The sequence below is a fragment of the Calliopsis andreniformis genome, chromosome 12 (assembly GCF_051401765.1).
Source record: "Calliopsis andreniformis isolate RMS-2024a chromosome 12, iyCalAndr_principal, whole genome shotgun sequence".
In the NCBI taxonomy this organism is placed as follows: domain Eukaryota; kingdom Metazoa; phylum Arthropoda; class Insecta; order Hymenoptera; family Andrenidae; genus Calliopsis; species Calliopsis andreniformis.
Window position 1 is genome coordinate 15639352 of NC_135073.1, and position 20258 is coordinate 15659609.

At 46.0% G+C, this 20258-nt stretch overlaps 1 protein-coding gene across 1 annotated transcript in view; it reads right to left on the bottom strand.

Annotated features, from left to right (window-relative positions):
- LOC143185696 (retinal homeobox protein Rx1) overlaps positions 1-19723 on the bottom strand; it is a 31641-nt gene extending 11918 nt beyond the window's left edge. Inside the window, exons 1-2 of the mRNA XM_076388892.1 lie at positions 19549-19723; positions 6162-6394 (exon numbers count right to left, since the gene is read on the bottom strand). Of these exons, the coding sequence (XP_076245007.1) occupies positions 6162-6394; positions 19549-19723 (408 nt within the window). The remainder of the gene's footprint in view (positions 1-6161; positions 6395-19548) is intronic.
- Between the last annotated feature and the right edge of the window lie 535 nt (positions 19724-20258).

A 20258-nucleotide genomic window follows, 5' to 3' on the forward strand; every position in this document is an offset into this window, starting at 1 on the left:
AAGCGTGCCCGTCCTTGCCGCGTTATTTTTTCCTTGGCCCGTTCCTTCGTGACGCCCTTGGTCGCGCAGCAGGTGTCCCGCTCCCACGATCTTCGCTATTTCCCGCCGCCCCATTTTCACTCTCTCCTCTGTTCGCCGACAGGGTTCTCGCGCCTAGCGCGCGAGGCCATTATCTTATTTTCCGCCTGGAAGCATCGCACCCACAAGAAAAACGATCCGTCGTGGGGAGGGCCGCGGAGAAAGGCCATCGGTCGTTCACGCGGAAGATCAGAGGTGCTTGCGTGTAATAACATTTGTGTTCGCGAACGTCTTCCCTCTACCATTGATATCGCCAGCCAGCGTTCTTTATCCTGTTCACGGAGTTCCTATTGGGGCGTTGGTCCATCAGAAGCCGATGTATCTGGATCGCTTTGGCCATTACTGGCTGAGGGGCCATTCGGGGGTGGATGATGATAGGATCAGAAAGATGGGTTATAAGTGGTGGTTGTTTTTTATGGAGGGTGAAGATGTTTTTGGAGAAATAGGCTTTTGGATCTTATAGACTGTTAGGGAGTTGTTACTATAGGGGTGCGATTACATACGTATTTGTACTACTTAGACTCCAGGATAATATCTTGATTTATGTTCAGAAATAAGACTATGTGTCATTAGGCGTCTGTAACTTGGTGCGAAAATTCTCACTGTATGCCCTCTGCTAAACGGCTTTATGGTGCCACGTATGGGTATTAATATTGCGAGGCGAGCTTATGGTTCTCGGTCTACTGATCACGAGGGTACGCGTGGGCTGGGTGCAGGGGGACCCTAATATCTCTCCACAACCATCGATACATAATTTATTATCCAGTTCACGAAGATTAGACAATTCTAACACCAGAATCACTCTGCTCGCCCCTTTAGTACTTCAAGCGTACCTTATTCTACTGCAAGTGGAAACGCGGCTTAACGCCCACCATTCGCAGGAACACGTACAGGAAATTCATTGGCGAACTCAATTGACATTCTACCGAGCAAGAAAATAATCAGCCCCCGCGTGCATGGTGCTCCCACAATATGTTACGAAAAAAGAGCAAGTAATTTGAAAAAAGGGCGTCGTTCCGTGAACCAAGCCGTTAATTTCAGCACGTTTTTCCGCATTGCGTGCGCAATTGCGTCGGAAAGCGACGCGCGAGCCGTCGTGCAGAGAAATTTCGCGGCAGTAGCCATGGTTACGGGCGTTGATCGTCGACGGAGGGGCTGGCCGGAGGCGGCGTGCGTGACTAATTTGACACCCCGTAGATATAGGTGCGCCTAACCCAGACAGTCACCTGCGATTCGTGCCGGCCTCGTGTCGGCGCAAACGATCACGATTTGGCCCCTCTACTGCCTCTAATAAAACCGAATTAAACGGACCGATAATGCGGCGCTGCCGCGTGAAGAAGCACTAGACGATTTTCATGCTCCATATTTTCTCTTGTGATCCAGTTAGATCTGAGTATTACCGACGTGTTAATCTGATAATATGGATTTTATAGAAAATTATATGCTTTATGGGTACTTTGTGATATTTTAAGGGAAGGGGTAATTGAAATTAGAAAGGTGAGATAGTTACCCCTGACTACCCTACTTGAATGTTTAGAAGTATCCTCTAATACTGCTATAGCGCTGATCTCCAGTTTTGATCTAGCAGTATTAATTGACTCTCCAATCACCCTCAGTTTTATTCGATAATTGTCTCTCTGATATCACTTTCCATAGGGTCCAGCTTTTATCTCATTTTGGAGCATGGCTATATTTTATAGCTTTTTTCTAAATATTCTCTCTGGCATAGATTCAAGATCGTAATTCCAAGATCAGAAGCCATTGTGACGTAAAAGGGTGGATTGCTGCTCCAAGCAGTTCACGGTTCAAGATGAAGGCAATTCAGTAGAATTTCATTAACGTAGTTAGTACGTAAGAAATACGTTGTAGAACGACGCGTGTCTCTTGCCTTTGAACGGGGTTTCCATGCCGACGTGACAGTAAATAGCGTCAAGAGCAATGTAAAGAAGCTTTCTTCGACACCTTGATCTTGTAACACGCTCTTGTACTGTTACAAGGCGATTTTCTTGCTTGTCGAGCTAATGGTCCTTTTGTTGCTCGTGTGAACGGTTCTAAATCATCCCATCGGTAGAAAATGTTTCTGGAAACGGCGACACTCACGCCCACGCGTCCCGATTTTCTTTCTAAATGGAACGAAAACAGGGAAGATATCGCTTTTAAATTGTGCTTTCAAAAGCTTTCAGAAACGATTGCAGAGCTCGATATTAGTTTCACATCCGCTCACCCCGCCCTTCCCATACTCTCCGGCGAATGTATTTTCCGTCGTAGGCGAGCCTCGATTTGAAATTCTTCTGGTAGCGTGGCGAACGAGCGTCGCGTAAAAAAAATTGTAATCGAATTGGAGTATTTTTCCAATTGGCAATCGTCGAGCGGTCGAGCGCGCGGAACCGATGGTCATCCAGTCGTCTCTGTCTCCCTCGATCCCAAATTAATTGGCCTACCGCGAAAAATCAATCTGCCCGCCTTTTTCCGACCGCCTCTACGTATTTTGCGCCGTTGTCGATTCCATTCTCGGTGGTCGTAGGGAAAATAACGTTTCAGTGAGTCCTCTTGGTGAGATGTTTTCCTGCATATTAAATTTTCATTGGTATTAATCGACGATTCACGGGAAAATTGACCCTTTCGCATTTCTTTTCTTGAGTTTTAGAATATTGAGAGATGGCTGTGATTTTCATTTTTCTATTTCTTGAAATAGGTAGAAAATTCCAATTCTGTTTGTATCACTGGAAAGCAGCGTTTTTTCAAGTGACAATTATCCAAATCAGCAGGTGTTCCTCGACAGAGTTAATTCTGTTAAGTGTTTCCAACGAAATTCACCCCTGTATCGATTTCAGTTCTAGTCGACGAATCGGTTATGCTTTGCTTCCCATTCTTGGCTCGAAACTTGCTATCGCGTGACAGGAAAGTGAACCGCTATGTTTGATCATGTAACGCGCGACAGCGAATTTTCGTTAACTTCTCGCTAAAGGCTGAAATGGAATAAATGTTGCCAATGTAAAGTACGAACAGGATGGACAGGCATTATTTCGAAAATCAAATGACTTTTGAGTTCATCTTACCAGAGGGAAATTTGTACATTTCATTAAGCTCGTTGCTGCCAATTTCGATACAAGCTTTTTCACGAAAGGGCAGGAAAAGAAATGAAAAGAAAATAAATGTTTCCGGTTATGGAAAAAGAATCTAGAGAGCTTCGCCGAAGAATCGAACCGAACATTTAATAGTCTACAATCAAGCTTGCTCATAAATTTAACCGAGCGTGCTCGCATTGACGACTCTCATTCATCTTTTCAAGAATTTCCGTAATTTTTTAACCATTTGAAAGTCTGTTTCGTCGAAAGCCACCGAAGTTACCGTCCACAATAATTCAGTGCTCGGCAAGTCGTACCAGCAATATTCGAAGAAAGCCTCAGCTTTCATTTAGCGTGACTAAATTCGTTAACGAGAAATGTAAAATTCAACGAACATTTACCAGCGCTGAATTATGTTCGATGTAACGTTCCATCAGGCAGGAGCTTCGTTTCAGAAAATCGCTCGCAGGTTCCAACGTTCTCGAGCGTCGACGAGCACCACCCTCGAGGAGGCTAACGCGGGGCCGCCCCTCGCGGACGAACGCTTTCTGCCAGTAACAGAGCTGAATTACAATAACGAGCTTAATAAGCAATTCGACGTTTCGATATCGGCCGAGGCTTGTCGGCAGAGGTCGTCCAATAAAATCTCCGGGCTACGGACGATAATTATCGCGAGAAAACAGCGTTAATCGCCGCAATCAATCCGGAGTGTATATACGGCTGGGACGGGATGCCATGAAAATCTGGAAAACGCGCTTCCCCGGTCGCAATCGGGCCACGGTGACCGCCGACCGGGCCCCTACCACCGACAACAACCCGGTTTGTCCAATAAAAGCTCCGTTTCCCTTCGCCCATTCACCCCCTTCCAACCCTCCGCAAAACCATCTCGTCGAGCGGCCTAATAAATCCGACAGATAGGATTGGCGTGCGCTATCAATTAAAAATGATGAAACCGAACGTGCGTCCGCCTCTCTGTTTCGCAGCGAATCTAGTCTCTCTTTTCCTCTCCTCCTCCCCTCTTTCCCTTTCTCTCTCTCTCTCTGTGTCCCTCTCTCTCTCTCTCCCTTTCCTTCCTTTCGAGAGGAGCGCGGCTGATTCCTTCGACTTGTCTGCTCGCGTAATAAGCTTAAGCGATTAGGTGTACCTTAGGGGCGCTCCGGCGTTCCCTTCCGCGGCCTTCCAGCTCCTCGCTTTCCAGTCGACACGGGAGGAGCAGCAGAAGCGAAACGAACGAGGAAGAGAGAGAGGCCAACCCCCTGGAGAAAATTGAGAAAAGTGGAACGAGAACGGCGGGAGGGGTGTGGGCGCGCGACGGCAGCACCGGCAGGTTTTAAACGCAATTTAAATTTTTAATTGCGACTCTCCTGGAGGGGAACACCGCTGTCCCCAGCCAGCCCTTTTCACGCGATCGCGCTTTATCCTCCCTGGTCATTCGCGCCGCTTTCCTTCAGAGACTCCTTTCACCACGATTGCGCTCATTGAACGACGATTGGGGGTTGTTTCTTTGCGATGGTGGACTTTAATCGACGGGACTGTGGTAAAGACTTCAGATTTTGCTTATGGAATATTGCAACCCAACATGGGTTATACATTTAAGAGCGTTTACTGGTTTTCATATGTGAGGGTGAGGAAGTATGGTATTAGTGGTGTACAGTGTTTCCTTGGCACAAGCTCATGCTTCACTGACGAGTTTGTAGTGAGGGAGTTTCTAAAGTCGACTCGTATATTGTTATAACGAGCAAATTGGCTTGCTTTAAATAAACTCAACTTCCAGTGTACATAACAATGAGCTCATAACGAAGAAGTATTGTAGCCAGATTTACTCACAAAGGAAACCCGGTATAAATTATTTTGAAACATTTAGCCCCCCCCAAACTTGAATATTCTTTAATACCTCCCTTGGAGAACCGTCCTATATAAATACCTAAATGAAACGTCTTCTAGAGCTAAATGCCCAACGAAGATGACGCGTGAACGCGTCGATAACGTTCCAGTGTCTAGATGTTCGTCAGTAATCGACGGGGGCAACGCGAAAATCGAGTGAAAAATCAATTCCGCGCATCGACAGGCAAAAAAGCAGGTGCTCGGCAAAGGCAGGTTATTATCCAAGGGCCGTGGTGAACGACGACGTACACGTACGCTGGCTGCTCGGAAAGCGTGCCCCCGGGAGCCTAATCGATGCGTCGTCGCATGCGACTGCGTGCTTTTATCGCTGTCACGCACATAATTAATTTAATTTAGTTTAATACGTCGAGCCAGCGTCACAGCCGGCGATTGCTGTTCCGATTGTTTGCACGGAAACGCTACCATTAAACCCGCTCCCACCCGCTCACCGCCGCCTCGTATCCGCTCGATTCGATGGCGAGGGCAATTATAAATCGGCCGATTCGCCGACTGGAATCGCGCCGATTACTCTTAACGCTCGACGCTGGGCTAATTTATAATCAATGCTGGCCAATTTTTATTTCAATTCGTGCGGGAATGCGCACCAGTTATTTCGACGTTTTTCGCCGAGCATGAAAGTCAATGGAGCGAAATTCGATTTGCAAAATTATGGACTTTGACTCGATAGAGAGTGGGGCTGAATTATGAGTGAAGTTTAAAGAGAGAGTATGAGCGGAGAATTACGAGAGTTTTTCATGCACGTCGGTCTAAGTAGTCAAGGTACACGAATCGCGTTACGCTTCGTCGCAAGCGGCTATGCTTTCCTTCTTCTCAAATCAGAGCTGTACGACGGTTCACGAGTTCATTTCTGGCGCTGGTCGCGTGACTTCGAGACCAGACGATTACTTAAAAACGAATTCAGAATACCCCTCGAGAAAGGGTAAAATCCTCCCCCTAATCCATTAACAATAAGTCTTTTCTTCGCGTGGTGAGATTAACTGTTCTCTAAATTTCATCACTCATCTACTCCTTATGAGAAGGATGTACCTATTTTCTATAGAAAGGCTTGTGGAATTTCTTCTGGAAGCTAGCAAGAGGTCCCTGCACTCAATTCGAAGGGGTCAAACTCACCTGGACGCGCACTTCCGGAAGATTGACCTTCATTGCGAGCTCCTCCCTGGAGTAGACGTCCGGATAATGAGACTTCTCGAAGGCCCTCTCGAGCTCGTGCAGCTGGTAGGTGGTGAAGGTCGTCCTGTTGCGGCGATGCTTCTTCTTGCCTCCGTTCCCGTTCAAATCGTCCCCGCAGCCTGTGCCGAGTTCCTCGTCGCTGCCGCCGCCGGTGGAGTTGCAGCTGTTCTCACCTGGAACCCACGGGAGTGGTCAGGTCTCCTCGGAAACGGTCGTTACGGTTAATAGGTACGGTAATGGTGATCGATTTATCCAGTCCCGGCTATTACCTCTATTATGCCCCGTATAATAGTGCCCATTACAAGTGTTGTAACGCTCATCAGCCGTGCGTGAGCCGGATTTCGCGATCGCGCCAACGTCGCCACGCGATTTCCATTATTTTCGTCGGGAAAGGGACTTCTCTATCTCGCCCATTCGTTTCGACTTGCAGGGGAGAGTTGGAAAGAAGTAGAGAATGAAATTATGAAGGTAATTAAGCGAGTGTTTTTATTTGTAGAGGTTTAAGTAGAATAGGTGATTTCAAAGACAGACAGGAGTGATTATATTCTAATATAAATAGGTCTCGGTTGTTTCATTTTAATGCGACGTCGTAGGCTTTCGACGACTATTGATTTACACTGTTTTGTAATTATTTCCTCTATTAGATTGCGTGTAATGCAGACGCTTACAACGGCTGTAATGGATCCAATCTATGCATGCATTCAACTGTAGTTTACGCGGTGCAACATTGCCGAATCTCGAATAATGAGTTATCGATTTTGCTGGTTATGAATTCGAAATGAAGTCATGCTTTGGGTACGGAGTGGTGTGCCTATTTAATATGTGGGAAGTTATCGTTAGAGAAATACGAAGAATAGGTGAAATTTCCTGCTGTGTAATTTATCGTGACCGCAGAAAATGACTTTTTTAAAGGGCGTTATGTCTGTTTCTGGAAAATATTGATAAGTCCCACGCGAAACTGTAATTAATAGCCAAAAATGAAGGTCCTTATCTAACGTGGCGGGCAATCGGGAGAGGTGTCGGGCATCGGAACACGAAAATACACGTGTCGGTAAATTCCGTGACGCACGATACGGCAATTTATCGTAGAAATCAACGTTTCGACGCAATTCGGCCAGCACGATGTTCAGTGTTGCACAACGGAAATTGAGGGGTCAGCTGCGAGGAGGGAAAAATCCCGTTTTTCGATTGTTTTGCGTAGCTCGCGTGTCCTTCTGCACAGTGACAATTGCTCGCTTCGATTTCGTTAAAAAACAGCAACCAGATGCTCTTAAATTCGATTTGTCTTGAATCCAATTACCGAAGGTGACAGGTTTCATTTATAAATTACAGGCACGTCAATACCAAAATAGTACCTTGGAACGCCTTGACATTTTCAATTACATTTCTTGAAAAGCACAGGAAATTCTCAGCTCTCTTGAAAAACTGTCGACCCAAATTTTCAATTGCAATTTCTGAAGATTAATAAAGGAGCTTCTCTTAATCATCCCTCTAGACGTTCAGAAAGCTTACGTTATTCAGCAGGGACAAGTAGCTCCCGTCTTGTGCGACATTTCACCGCCATTAAATAAGTTATAGCACGTAAACCGCGTAACCTGTACTTCCGACAAACTATTACACGGTCATTTTCCCTGTAAATTACCGCCACCCTCCGCATTATCCGTCCTTATTACGGTATCGAAGAACGTGAGCGCCGTTATCAGGGAAGAAATTGATTTTGCGGGACCACGGGGGTGAACTAGCGTTCCACACCCTCTGAAGCTCATGAGCATTTTAGTTGATCACCGACGCGTATACTCTTCTAATTATTTTCTATTAACCCTCCCGTCGAAACAATTGAGATTCATATCAATTTTCGAGCAATTGAAAACGTGTATTCCGCAACCCCATAAAACGTCCCCCATCGCCTATTATCCATTCTATAGTCGGACCGAATTAAAGCCGAAAGAGAATGCTGGATCATTTTCTGGAGGGGAGAGGGTTGTCCCAGTCAGAAACCAAATTCGACAATTGAATCCGGTCTCTTTTCCATCGCGGCATCCCCGACATTCCGTGGGGTATATATATTCAGGCTCTCATTAACTGCATAATTAACCTTCTCTCGCGTCGCAGCGTAGCGCATTAGATCGAATTGTGGGGGGTAATCGGGTGGCTCAATGGCGGCGTTCCCGCGCGCACAAGCACGCACAGAACACACGAGCAACGCCGTGCAACCAGCCGCGTATCCTGCGTCTGCACACGTGTACAGGGCTGTCTGTCTGTGTGGCATCGGCCTGGTGCTAACCAACAGCCTAATAACCTCGCCTTGCCTCGTGATTGACGCGCCTGTACCGGCTAATTATCAACAACAATCAATAATGGCCCCCGAGAGTGCCAACACCGTCGTCCTCCTTCGCTTCAGGGCCCTCCTTCGCCGCCCCCCCTCCCACAGCCAAGCGTATCCGTGCTACCAGACGGAGCTGCACACCCTTCATCCTCGGGGCTCTAGCTCGAGGAGCGATCTAACCCGAGAAAGGGACTTCTGTTTTAGGAGACGATGATAGGATGATCTCGGAGCTAAAGGGAGAATGGAGCGTTGAAAGGGACGTGGATGGATTCAGGTTGAATAATAATTCTGAGGCAGGGAGGAAGGGGTGAATAGGGAGTGGGGATTTTTGCGTGGGTCTCTTGTAGACACCTTATAAACGAAATTTCTTTTTATGAATTTGGAGAACTGCTACTAAAAGAGTGTTAGTTGCAGTCTTGAAATTGATATATAGAATGCTATGATGATCAACTGTTTTGTGCGATAAAAAGAAGTTATGCTTTTGCTGTCCAAGTGTAATTTCATGCAATTTCGCGGACGTTCGCTCGCAAACAAGTGCAGGCTCCACCATTTTTGTGTCCTCGATAAATAGAGAACTTCATGTACTCGGTGTGGATATATTATATTCATACAGGGATAGAGGCGGTTTATACAAGCGTGTATAGAATGTCTGTATAACTGGGCGGCGTAAACGCGGCCGTGTGTGAGAGTACGTCTGCGCAATAATTGGTTTCGGTCGGACAGAGTAACCATCGTGATTAAATTCTACGAGGCAGGTGCAGAGTGGTGGTGCGCCGTCGCTGTTACTCCTTGTCTGTTCCGTTATATCGAGAGCACCCAGTGGATCGTTCCAAGTGGCCCGAGTTTTCGTGGATTAAAGGCGACACCGTTCTGGCAAAGCAAAAGTTTTCCCACCCTAATTTAGAATCGGAATCTGGGCTGAGCATTCAGGGCGAACGCTGCTCTCGACCGTGTAAATATCGGAAACCTTTGTGACTGAACCTCAATCGCTGTGAAATAATTATTGCGCGACAATTTCGGTGCACAGTTGACTCTGGAAGAGCTCTATGGCACGTTTAGCTATCTCTAGCTTCTCAATATATTATTTGAAAGGAGGATAAGCGGAGAATGAGACTAGAAGGAAGAAGAACGCATAAAATTTGCGTGCTTCTATACCAGAAAATTTTAGTAGATAGTGGTTTTGCCCTCGCGGCAAAAACCTCGGCAAATACATTAGCACGGCTTCATTATCCTCCTTAATCGATCCTTTGACTCGATTAACGCCTCGAGAGAAGAATCAAAAGGCGCCCGTGGCGTTCTGAAATTTATCAGAGATCAGTGTTGGCCCATTAGAGCCGATGCCCGATTCAGGAGGCCACAATTCCTCTCCGACCGCTTCGTCCATTATACTATCTTACCGTGTCAATCTCCTAAGTAGCTGGAATGGACTAGAACCGTTTCACACAGCTGCGATACAGATCTTTCTTCTCCCGTGAACGCGGAATGTCGATGCAATGTGATTGTTTTCCTGAAATCGAGAGGACCTGACTCGCTTACAGAGAGGATCAGTAGTACAATCAATCAGGAGTAACAGAATCAATTAAATTCCTTATGAGAAGACTACTTAACTAAGCCATTTGCTTCGATAAATATTCTAATAGTGATATATGCCTATATTTGATTTTCGTCATAAAACTCGATTTAGCTCATTACCTGGCTCGACCAATTCGATTCATACAGGAATAGAGCAGCAAACGAATTTGATTGTCGAAAATCGGGAACCAGGCATTGGATATCCAACGATGGGCTAACGAATCCATCATGACAGTCTGATAGAGAGGAGTTCTAGGAGAACCACTCCGTAAATCAAGCAGAAATGGACACGCGAGCATCTCGACGCCTGCTAATTAAATAATGCTTATTGTTCGCAATTTTTTCCCAGCTTCCGTGAAACCGACCGGAATGAATCATCGCCGAACGATCCGGTATAAATAACAGTTTCCTCAGCGTGGCAGTTCTTTCCAGAGCAAAGTGGATCCCTTCGCCCTTCGCCCCTGTGAATTCCTGTTCTCTCCTTCGACGTTGTTCGATGTCGCTTCGTCGTTTATGCTTAAGCACGGCTGTCGATTCGAAATCTAATTTCCTTGATCGGCGTGGGAGGACAGGGTAAGACAAGGAAAGGCAAAACGAGAGGAGGAAATAAGAGAAAGAAGACGGTATGCCGTCACACAGAGGGCTTAGCTCGCCGACCAAAGAGGATTACAGAATTTGTCTTCTCGTGGACCGTCACCGGTGCTCCTCTCTCCCCTTCAACATCCCTCTTTCCCTCTGCCCTCTCCTCACTCCCTCTCTTTCTTTCACTCGTTTTCTCTGATCTTTATTTTCTCTTGTCCCTCGGCTTCTTCTCCTCGTTCCTCTTTCTCCGGTTTTTATCTCCGGAACGAAACGCAATGGCCACTTTGCGCGGCACAAAGTTTCGACGGAAATTTCTTCGTAAAAGCCACTGTCACCTGTCGCGCTCTTTAATCTGACGCACGTATCGATCCACGAAAAGTGTTTCCAACCCCTTTTTTCCCGCCTGCTGCCCCGCGGTCTGTCCACGTTTTTATTATTCCCCTGGAGTGACGACGTAAGGAATACATTAATCGCTGGGGTGTAATTGATTCGCAGAAGCTGAGAACTTCATTTTCATTCACTACTCACTTATGTATAATAAAGGAACACCTTGTTTAATTTTTGTAGAGGAATTACTAAAACTGCAACAAGTTGACTAAGACTAAATGACAGTCAAGTCTTCAGGACTTTACCATTAATTCTCAATACAGAAAGATTCGTAGAATCAACACCTATTCTTCTTATTAGCACCAAAGATTAACGCAGCTATATGAGAGGTTGCAACACGACAAACTGTTGCCAAGCATCGGGTAAGACTCGAGCTGATCGGATAATGATTTTTCTTGCTTCTGCTCGGTAGTACGAGCAATGAATTTTATTTCCCGTCGTAGTCAGGAAATCGAGAAAATACTAAGGGACAGGCGGAGCGTCTGGCAGCGAAATGGAAAGGGTAGGAACAACGAGAACACGATCTCTAGACCCTCGATTGGCTAGAGGAGAGTATCAGGTTCGTCGATTATTCGCGTACTGGTATCGAATTATTAAATTGTCAAAGCGGTGGCGAGAACGCGAACGAGGAGAAAGAGAGACAGAGAAGGAGAGAGAGTGAGAACGTGCAACGTGTCTCGAGAACGCTCGGCGAAAGGCTCTTAAGCTGTCATCAAGTTCTTGCTATGGGGGATAAAATTTCCTTCTAAACGGGTCAACGTACTCGGTAATCATCTCGAGGCGCGTTAATTGAAACGATACCGGAGTTAGAAGTTGTCTAATTGAGTCAAAGGAACTCGTACGAACCTAATTATGCGCGTCGGGCGGGAAGCTGCGTTGAAAATTTTACGAAAATAATGGAGCAACATATTTTACATACTTCTCTCCTGATTCAGTCTATTAAACTATGTAATACTATACAATTTCCATCTGCTCGATCATACATTTTATAATTTTCATATTTCTAGTTTCTATACTCTTCCATAATGTTTAACATTTTTAGAACGATAAGAAAAGCTCCCTAGAGTTCTCCAAATGAAATTTTTTTTAAATTCATCGCCGATATGCTCGAGGTCAAGCCAGACTCATTGTTTGCAGTCTTTTTCGCGAGATTATAATTCGCGGCGCCGCGCGGTGCCTTCATTATAATAGTAATCAACGCGGGTGCCCCTTGTTATCGTTACTACTTAATAATTTAATTGTTCGGTGGCGTGCAGCCTTTATTGGGATATCTCTGAGCTGCATCGTGCGACGGTGGATCGGCATAGTGTGGGTTCTTGTTCGTGACTGCTCGCCCCCGTGTTTTATAAACGTGCTCCGAGAGAAGCCGCGCAAGTACCTTGAAAAAATTAATTTCAGACAAACTCTCCTCTTTAGTATACAGTGACAATATCGTGAGCCGACGATTTCTGGTTTCCCCTTAGCTGCGTCAAGTGGCGAGCGAAAATTAAGTTAATATCGTAGCGATTAGATAACTCCATTATCCAAGAAACCTAGAAACTGTAAAAAGTTATCGTTCTCGTGTTAAGTAGATAGAGTTCATTCTGTATCTTTCTAAATAAAAGAACCCCACCTACCACAGGAATAACACTATCATGCAAAGTGGATTTCTCTGTGTCTCACCGAAGAAGAATGCACTCGTTTCCAGGAATCACTTAGATTTCCTGATTCCCTGGAAACCTTCCCCGTGTTGAAGAAATTGAATCAAACGTTCAACGATCTGCCGGTGTACGCAGGCCTCGAAAGCAAGCCGGAACCGTAGCGCGCCACGCAATAAAACACCCTCGTCGTGCACAATGTACCTGCTAATAATTTAATTGTTCCCAGGCATGCGAGGCTTATTACAATCTCTCCATCGACGTCGTGCAAGCGCACGAACACGAATTCTCGGCGGTACACGGGTCTTTAAACGAATCGAGGCGGCCCTGCCAGGCCACGATAGCCCTTTGCTCCTTTCTTCATCCGAGCACGCGCGTGTGCTACACGAGTTTTCCGTCGTAACCGTGCACAGGTCACGGTGCATAGCATAAATCTACCCACGATTCGTTTCGACTTCTCCTGTTCCAGCCTCATCTCCTCTCTCGTCAATGTCTCTCTCCATCGAGGCTGTCTGTCTCCGTATCGTTGGTCGATGGTGTGTCTCATTGGATTCGTCTGGGCACAGAGCCCTATCTGTCTCGTCCTATCGATCACGAGGCGTTTCGGTGTAGCAGCGAAATAGCTTCCCTGACGCCCGGTGTACGATTGATCGGCGACACCTGTGCGCCAATTACCACTCGTAAGCTTTGATCCGACGGTAATTCGGTTAAATCGGCGTGTCTCGCTCGCTCCCACGATCGACTCGTCCCTATCTTCGAATGGAACGCTTCTATTGGTCCCTGGCGACGAGAAAAAGAAGAGAGTTTCGCAGGCGTGCGCGGAAATCGAATGGGGACGCGACCCTATGCGGGAAGCGAGGAATCGATCAAATTGTTGCGCGAAGGGATTGGATCGTTCGGTGACGGAAGAGCGAACGGAGCCGCGATACCTTGATTTAGTTTAAGATGAGCTCGAGCAATAGAGTTCTCGGGTTTGCTGCACATTCGGTTCGCATGGCTTCGTAGAACTCCGAGCCAGTATTTCTAGCCCCCGAAATAGTGGGCAACGAAAGTGCGCTTAATTTGCGTCGTGGCTACTTTGTCAATCCCTGGCGACAGTAATGCGATTATCTTGACTTAAACGGAAAATCGATTTCTGGGGTACACGGAGGCAATTTTAACCACTGCTCGATATACTGCTGGATGAATTTCAAACGATTTTTTAAACTGTCAAAGACATTTACCCATAGTCTTGTAAGCATGAATTGTGTAATTATTGTTGCAAATATCTAGGTATTTTATTATCAACTTTTTGGCGATTGAAAAACTCCATTCTACAGTTTAATTACACGGGGAAAAATCGATCACGACCGACGCGAACGAACGATTAATCCAATACAGTCGGCTCGTTTCGACTTCCGGCGGTGGGGACCGATCGGTGGTTAGCGAGTTTCAAAAAGCAGTCGAAAAACGAGCTATCCCAGCAATAAATGGGTATGAAATTACACGTAATTGCCCGTGCCTCCTTCCCTCCGCGCTATATTGCCGTTGTCACGCGATCGAAATTACTCCCCCTAACAAAGCACTTTTACCTGCGGCGTTCCAGAGCGCCGCGACGCCGTTACCTCTGTCCCGAGCGCTTTAATTCCGCCCTCCCTTTCAATGGGAATACATTTTCTCCCTGTTAACTATTTATTTTTGCATTGTTACGCACTTCCGTCGCGCGAGTGCACCTTCCTCCAATACTTCGGTCAATAAAACTGCATTTGCTGTCATTCACGTATCTTATTAATTTTAAGTTAACGAGGGGACACGCTCGTATCTCGTTCCATTTCCCGATTCGATGGTAGGTGTTTTTATCAGAAATCGCACAGTGCAGTAGTTACGCTAAGTGGATGTTGCAATCCCTTGTCGGACAAAGTTCCCACGATGGGCCATTCGCTTATTACGTGGAACGAGTACTAGTAGTTGCTCTGTCCATGTAACTTTCGAATTTTAATATTCATGAACTATGATAGTGTTCAGTTAGAGTGGCAAGAAATGTGATGAATCACCAATTGCAGTCATCATGCAAATGTAATCTTCATGTCGTCCACTTTTACTGAAATTGCATTTTCAAGTAGTCTAGTCAACCATACACGCTCCTTTAAAAAAATCTGTTCAAAAAATTCCAGAGCAGTTAGGTTAGCACCTATCTCTCATATCATATCAGAAGCTAAGATCTTCTCTCAAACGACTCATCCCTTCACAGAGGTATGCTCATCAGCGTGGTGAAAACGTGGCATTCGAGAGGTGCAGCAGGAGCGAGTCGATCGTGTCTTGCCGCGTCTACTTCCGCAAAGACACTCGATTAATCGTTCCGATTCGTCGCAACGGCTCACTCTAATTACACGGAGATCTGTGAAGGCCGCGCGTGATTAATCGGGAGCGTGTTGCGGAGCAGTTAGCGCCACGCTCGCTTTAAAATCAGAAAGGATAATTGTGCGAATTACGGGCGAATTGATGCAATTACGGGGCGAGCGTTATCGCCGCGTTAAGGAAACTTATTCGTTCGCCGCGCGGCTCATTATGCAGCGAAGAATTAATGAAATTTCAAAGTGCATTAATCTCTCGCGTCGCTCGCCCGCGTACGAGGTAAGATTGATTGCGGCACACTTAACGCTCCTCCCGCGTTCCTTCCTTTTTTTCGCCTCTTAATTTACCCCTATCGAACCGATTTATCGCGGCGACGCGTCGTCTCGTATTATTTCGTTGCAGGCGACATTCATCGGACCCTCACCTCGGTTTGTTCCTCGGCTAGTTACCGCTCCGTAACTTTGATCGAGTACGCGAACGCGCTCGATACGATCGAGGTCTATCCAGCGAGGGAATAAAAAACCGATCGACGGTCTGAAAAAGCGCGTCACGGGTGATTAATATCTTCTCTAATTGAAAATATTAACGATCGTTCTGTACACGTTGAGGATCGCGTGCTGGACGGGGTTCGTTTTATTAAACGCGCGAGGGAGGAATTAAAACGGACGAGCGAAATCACGATTATATGAAAATCCTGCGCGGCGTCATTCAATGGACGCGCATTCTGAAATACCATTTTTCTCTTCGCGCTTGTATGGGATGAATGATCGAGTTAAGTAACGTGTTAGCGCACGAGGATAATGACCAGTCATTTAATACTCAAATCGCGTTAACAGACTTTTTAAGACGGAAGATTGGCGAGGGGAAAAAATGGCGATCGAGGAACGGCCTTTCGAAGCTTCTTTTTTACCATAATTTGAGTACCAATTACTACCAAACGTTCAGAGTGCTGCCTTTCACTTGCAATAATTTTACAAATTCCCTCGCTGCCTCGAGTCCTCTCAGGTTTTCGACAGCGGTAACGGATCCGTTTTAAACCCACGAAAGTAGCCGCGGCTGTAATAGCAGCGTTGCACGAGCGAGGAGGTGAAGAAGAAGATAAGGCGAAGAGAAGGAGGAAGAGGACGGGGAAAAAGAGGCTGAAGAAGAAAGTAGATGGAGCAGGCGCGATCCATTAGTAGACACGTCAATTCAGCTCTTAAGAAGCGGACTGACTTAAAGCCGCTTCCATCTATCTCTTTTTTCGCCTGCCCCCTCTCTGTCCTTCCTCCCTTCTTCTCCATCATACTTATTAGCGGCCGACCTTGCCTTTTACCTTTTTCTCCTTTCCCGCGTACGGTATCATAATTAATGATAATTCGATTAGCGGGACAAGACTGGCCACTAACTAAGCAGCCTCCGTTTCTTCTCCATTATACATCGTCTTCTTTCTCCCTTCTCTTTCGCCTTTTTTTCCCTACCCATTCGTCGCTCCTCAATTTCTGCTTTCAATTTCCTCGTCACGGAGATGAATCGCGGAGGTTTCTTGAATTGTCCGGAAGCGCTAAGGGTTAAGTGGCTCAATTACTCGTCGCCTTGAAGACACGATGGCTGATCCATTCTGCGATTTTCGATACCGTCATCGAAGAACAGAATACACCGACTAACACATCGAATCCTCTGCTTCTGTTTAGAATCTCAGAATACGATTTGCCACAAAGTGGTTTCTTCCATGAGAAGGACGATGGCCTCGGAGTGGATGCTTCTTTGAAGCAAAATAAAACTAAAAGGATGACGCAAAGTAGATACCTCAAGGTGTACACTAAGTAGTAGCGGAAGCAATTAAAATTGATATTAGAACAGCTCGGAGATAACGCTCGATCAATGACTACCTAGAAACATCTACTCAACTTTATTTCTCACTTCATCAGGACCGTGCAACCGCTAATCGAACTTCATGACTAATTATTTCCCGGCACCTCGATCACGCCGCTGACCTCTAATTCGACGACGTCCGCGTTTCTTGCGCTCCACTCTCTTCCTGCTCCCAAAGAAGCACGATTCAGTTGCTACCGAGGCGCATCGCTTGGGCACCGAACGCTGGATCCTCGCCCAATCGTGCTATCGCGACGCATTAATCGATCCAGCAGGGAAAAAGGAACACCTCGGCGGAAGGGCAAACGACAACGGCGACCGAGCAGAAGTGAAAAGTCATCGACGATTCAGGGTGCTCGCGAAGAAGTGGATCCGACGGATCTCGTCGGCCGACAAAATCGAACGGGACAGTGACAAACGGTAAGTGCATTATGCAAAAACGTTTCGGTTATCGATCACGGACACCGGTCGCTGCCAACGAGATTACACGAGGCTTAATATCGCAAACAGAGGATCGGACGGACCTTAACTGGAGAAGGCGTCGTAACACGCTAATTCCCGTCGTCGAAACGTTTTCGTCCCCTTCGTCGAGCCCTCTCGACACGAGCCCCGCTCGGCTCGCTAATTTCTTTCTTTTTTTCTTTTTTTTTATTTTCGTTCCTCCTGGCAGCGGTTTTCGATAGGACGCGGACAGGGGAGCGGGGGCCAGCGCCCGTACGAAATTGTTTTGTCGATTTCGACCCCTTCCGCTGGAAGTGTTGTTGCGTCGATAACGGTGCGGCCGCGTGCAGCCGATAGAGTGACATCATAAACGACAGCCGGTGGCCAGAGCGTTTTCGCGAGACGGCGCCGACATCGACGACGACGACGACGACACAACGGTCCAGCCGCCGAAATTGGAATTATCGGATATACGTTTCGACAGGCCGATACAGGAGCCCGGTTTCCGTTTCGCTTCGTCTCTGAACGACTAATTAGCGCCCGTGCACCAACAGCATGCCGCCGCCACTCGGGGATCGACGCGATACTAACGATTTTCCAATTATACGTTCACGTGGCCCACTCGCCGAGTGTCCGTTGCAAACGGTGTTGGGAAAGTGGGTACGTTTATAGTGACGAGGGGGGAATTGCAGGGAATTTAATAAATGTCTGATTTTAGCTTTGAAAAATACGAGGGGGTTTATCGATTCAGCGGTGGCAACGAACGTTGTTTGATCTGAGATTTCAGAGAGCAGAGGGTAGAGTTACTGGGGGCTTCGGTGGGTATTTAATGCGTGATTAATTGGAGTATTGTTTTTGCGAGGTCGTTGCGTTAATGGCCAGTGGCAAAGTAGATTTCTTAGAGCTTTTCTAATGGGATAACGACGACATTGGGGCAACTGAAGCGGATGAAGCGCTTAGTGCAGTTTAGATGGTCTGTTCGTTGAGACTCGGTTTACTCGCACTACTGGATTGAGATGTTTCCGCAGAATCTATTTGCGAGAGAGATTAAGAATCCTAAGTTTAGGATCATCAGTAGCTAAGTGATACATTTTTCTAGATTATATTCCTTATTCCACTAATCATGATCAATTTGTTTGGTCTTATTGCAAAAGTTCATTTGCAATGTATCAAAAATAGATCTGTAATGCAACCAGACCGCCTAGCAGAAAGAAAATGCACCATGGAAAAGCTCAGTGTAGATTCTTGATTTCTAACGCTGATTCCTAGCCAGAAGTACCGATCACGCTAATGCACTTCAGTAATTAGCATCGCACAAAATACATTAAGGTTTCCACAGCTAAATTATCTCGACCGTCATCTGAATTCGCTTAACCAGTGCATTATTAATTGCCACGATCGGAACAATATCGTCACGCACACGGGAAGAGTAATTTATTTGCTCCAGCGGGCGTGGGAGACTTATTGAAACAATCGGTATATTAGTCTAATCACCCTTAATTGGACCAAGAATCTGCTAACTAATTTGAGCCTAAACAAATAGGAAAATCGTTCAACATCTTCCATGAGACGCAGTAATTCCTTAATTTTTCTAATAACGTAGCTAGAAATTAATTGAACACCTCTGTCTAATGTTACTGATTCAGAAGTTTGATCAATCTCCATAATAATGCGCGATTAAATCAAAGTCTCCAATGGAGCAAGGGAGAATAGAGAAACCAGTAATTGGATGAAATGATTGATCGAAGCTTCTTTGTTAATAAGTCTCTGAGGGTAACTTGAGCCGTTTTGGGATTTGGACTCCAGTGTCCTGGGTCTAATACAGGGGTAGCCTAGAGAAATGCTCGAGATTCGCGTGGTATCTCGCACGCGCCCGTCGGAACCAACACACGATGTGGTCGACTTCCTACCACTGCATTATCAAAATGAATCGTTCTCTAAAAATTCTGGAGTATGTAAACATACTCAGTTGCAATTACATAACTTGACGTAAATATAAAAAGTCTTTAGATACAACTATATAGAATACAGAACATATATTATGTACTGTAATTAGGTTAAAATATAAAGCAGATTTAAAATAATCTGCTTACACAGTATTCCTAAATAATAATTAATGTTCTAAGCAAAAACACCATAAATCATTTCAGTTTTTAAGTATCATAATAATATGAGTATTATTTGCAAGCGTTACCAGTGTTTTCTTGGGTGTCCCTGTTGCTATCCTCCATTTCCTGATGGCTCCTTTTGTTGTTAGCCAGTCCAAGGATCGCGTCGATGCTGTGCCTCGGTGTACTGCTCGCAGGCTTCGGCAGGACGATGTCCTGGCTGTTCTGAGAAGCAGTATCGACGAGCTGTTGCGAATCCATCCTCGAAAATCCGAAAGTCTGATCTCTAATCAGCTGGCGTTCGAGCCAGTGTTGGCCGCTGATGAAGGATCTCACGGATGATCCTTTGTAAACGCACTAATGCTTGACCGAGACGCGAAATAATTGTCCAGGACACATGTCTTCTACTGCAAAGTGCATCTTGAGAGACTGCACAATAACACGCTGTAGAATTTCCAACCAGCTCCTCAGATTTTCTTCCAACACACTCCAAAAGCTAAGAATGCTTGTTCTTACACTATTTTGTCGATCGTCGCTCACAGAGTCTTTATGACAAGTGTCTTCCCCAACCGTTCAGTGAATAATAACTTCTACGCGAAAATACACACAATTCTGACAGCGATACCATCTGCTCGAGCTGCGTTTCATGACTGATCCTTGCTTCACAACACTTATTGCCCAACTCTTGCGTCCTCAACGATTTCTACAACACTATTGGCAAGCTCACAATGACTCTTCCTGGCTACCGCGAACCTCAGTCCCAAATATCTCGACAGAACTTCCCAACAACCTCACG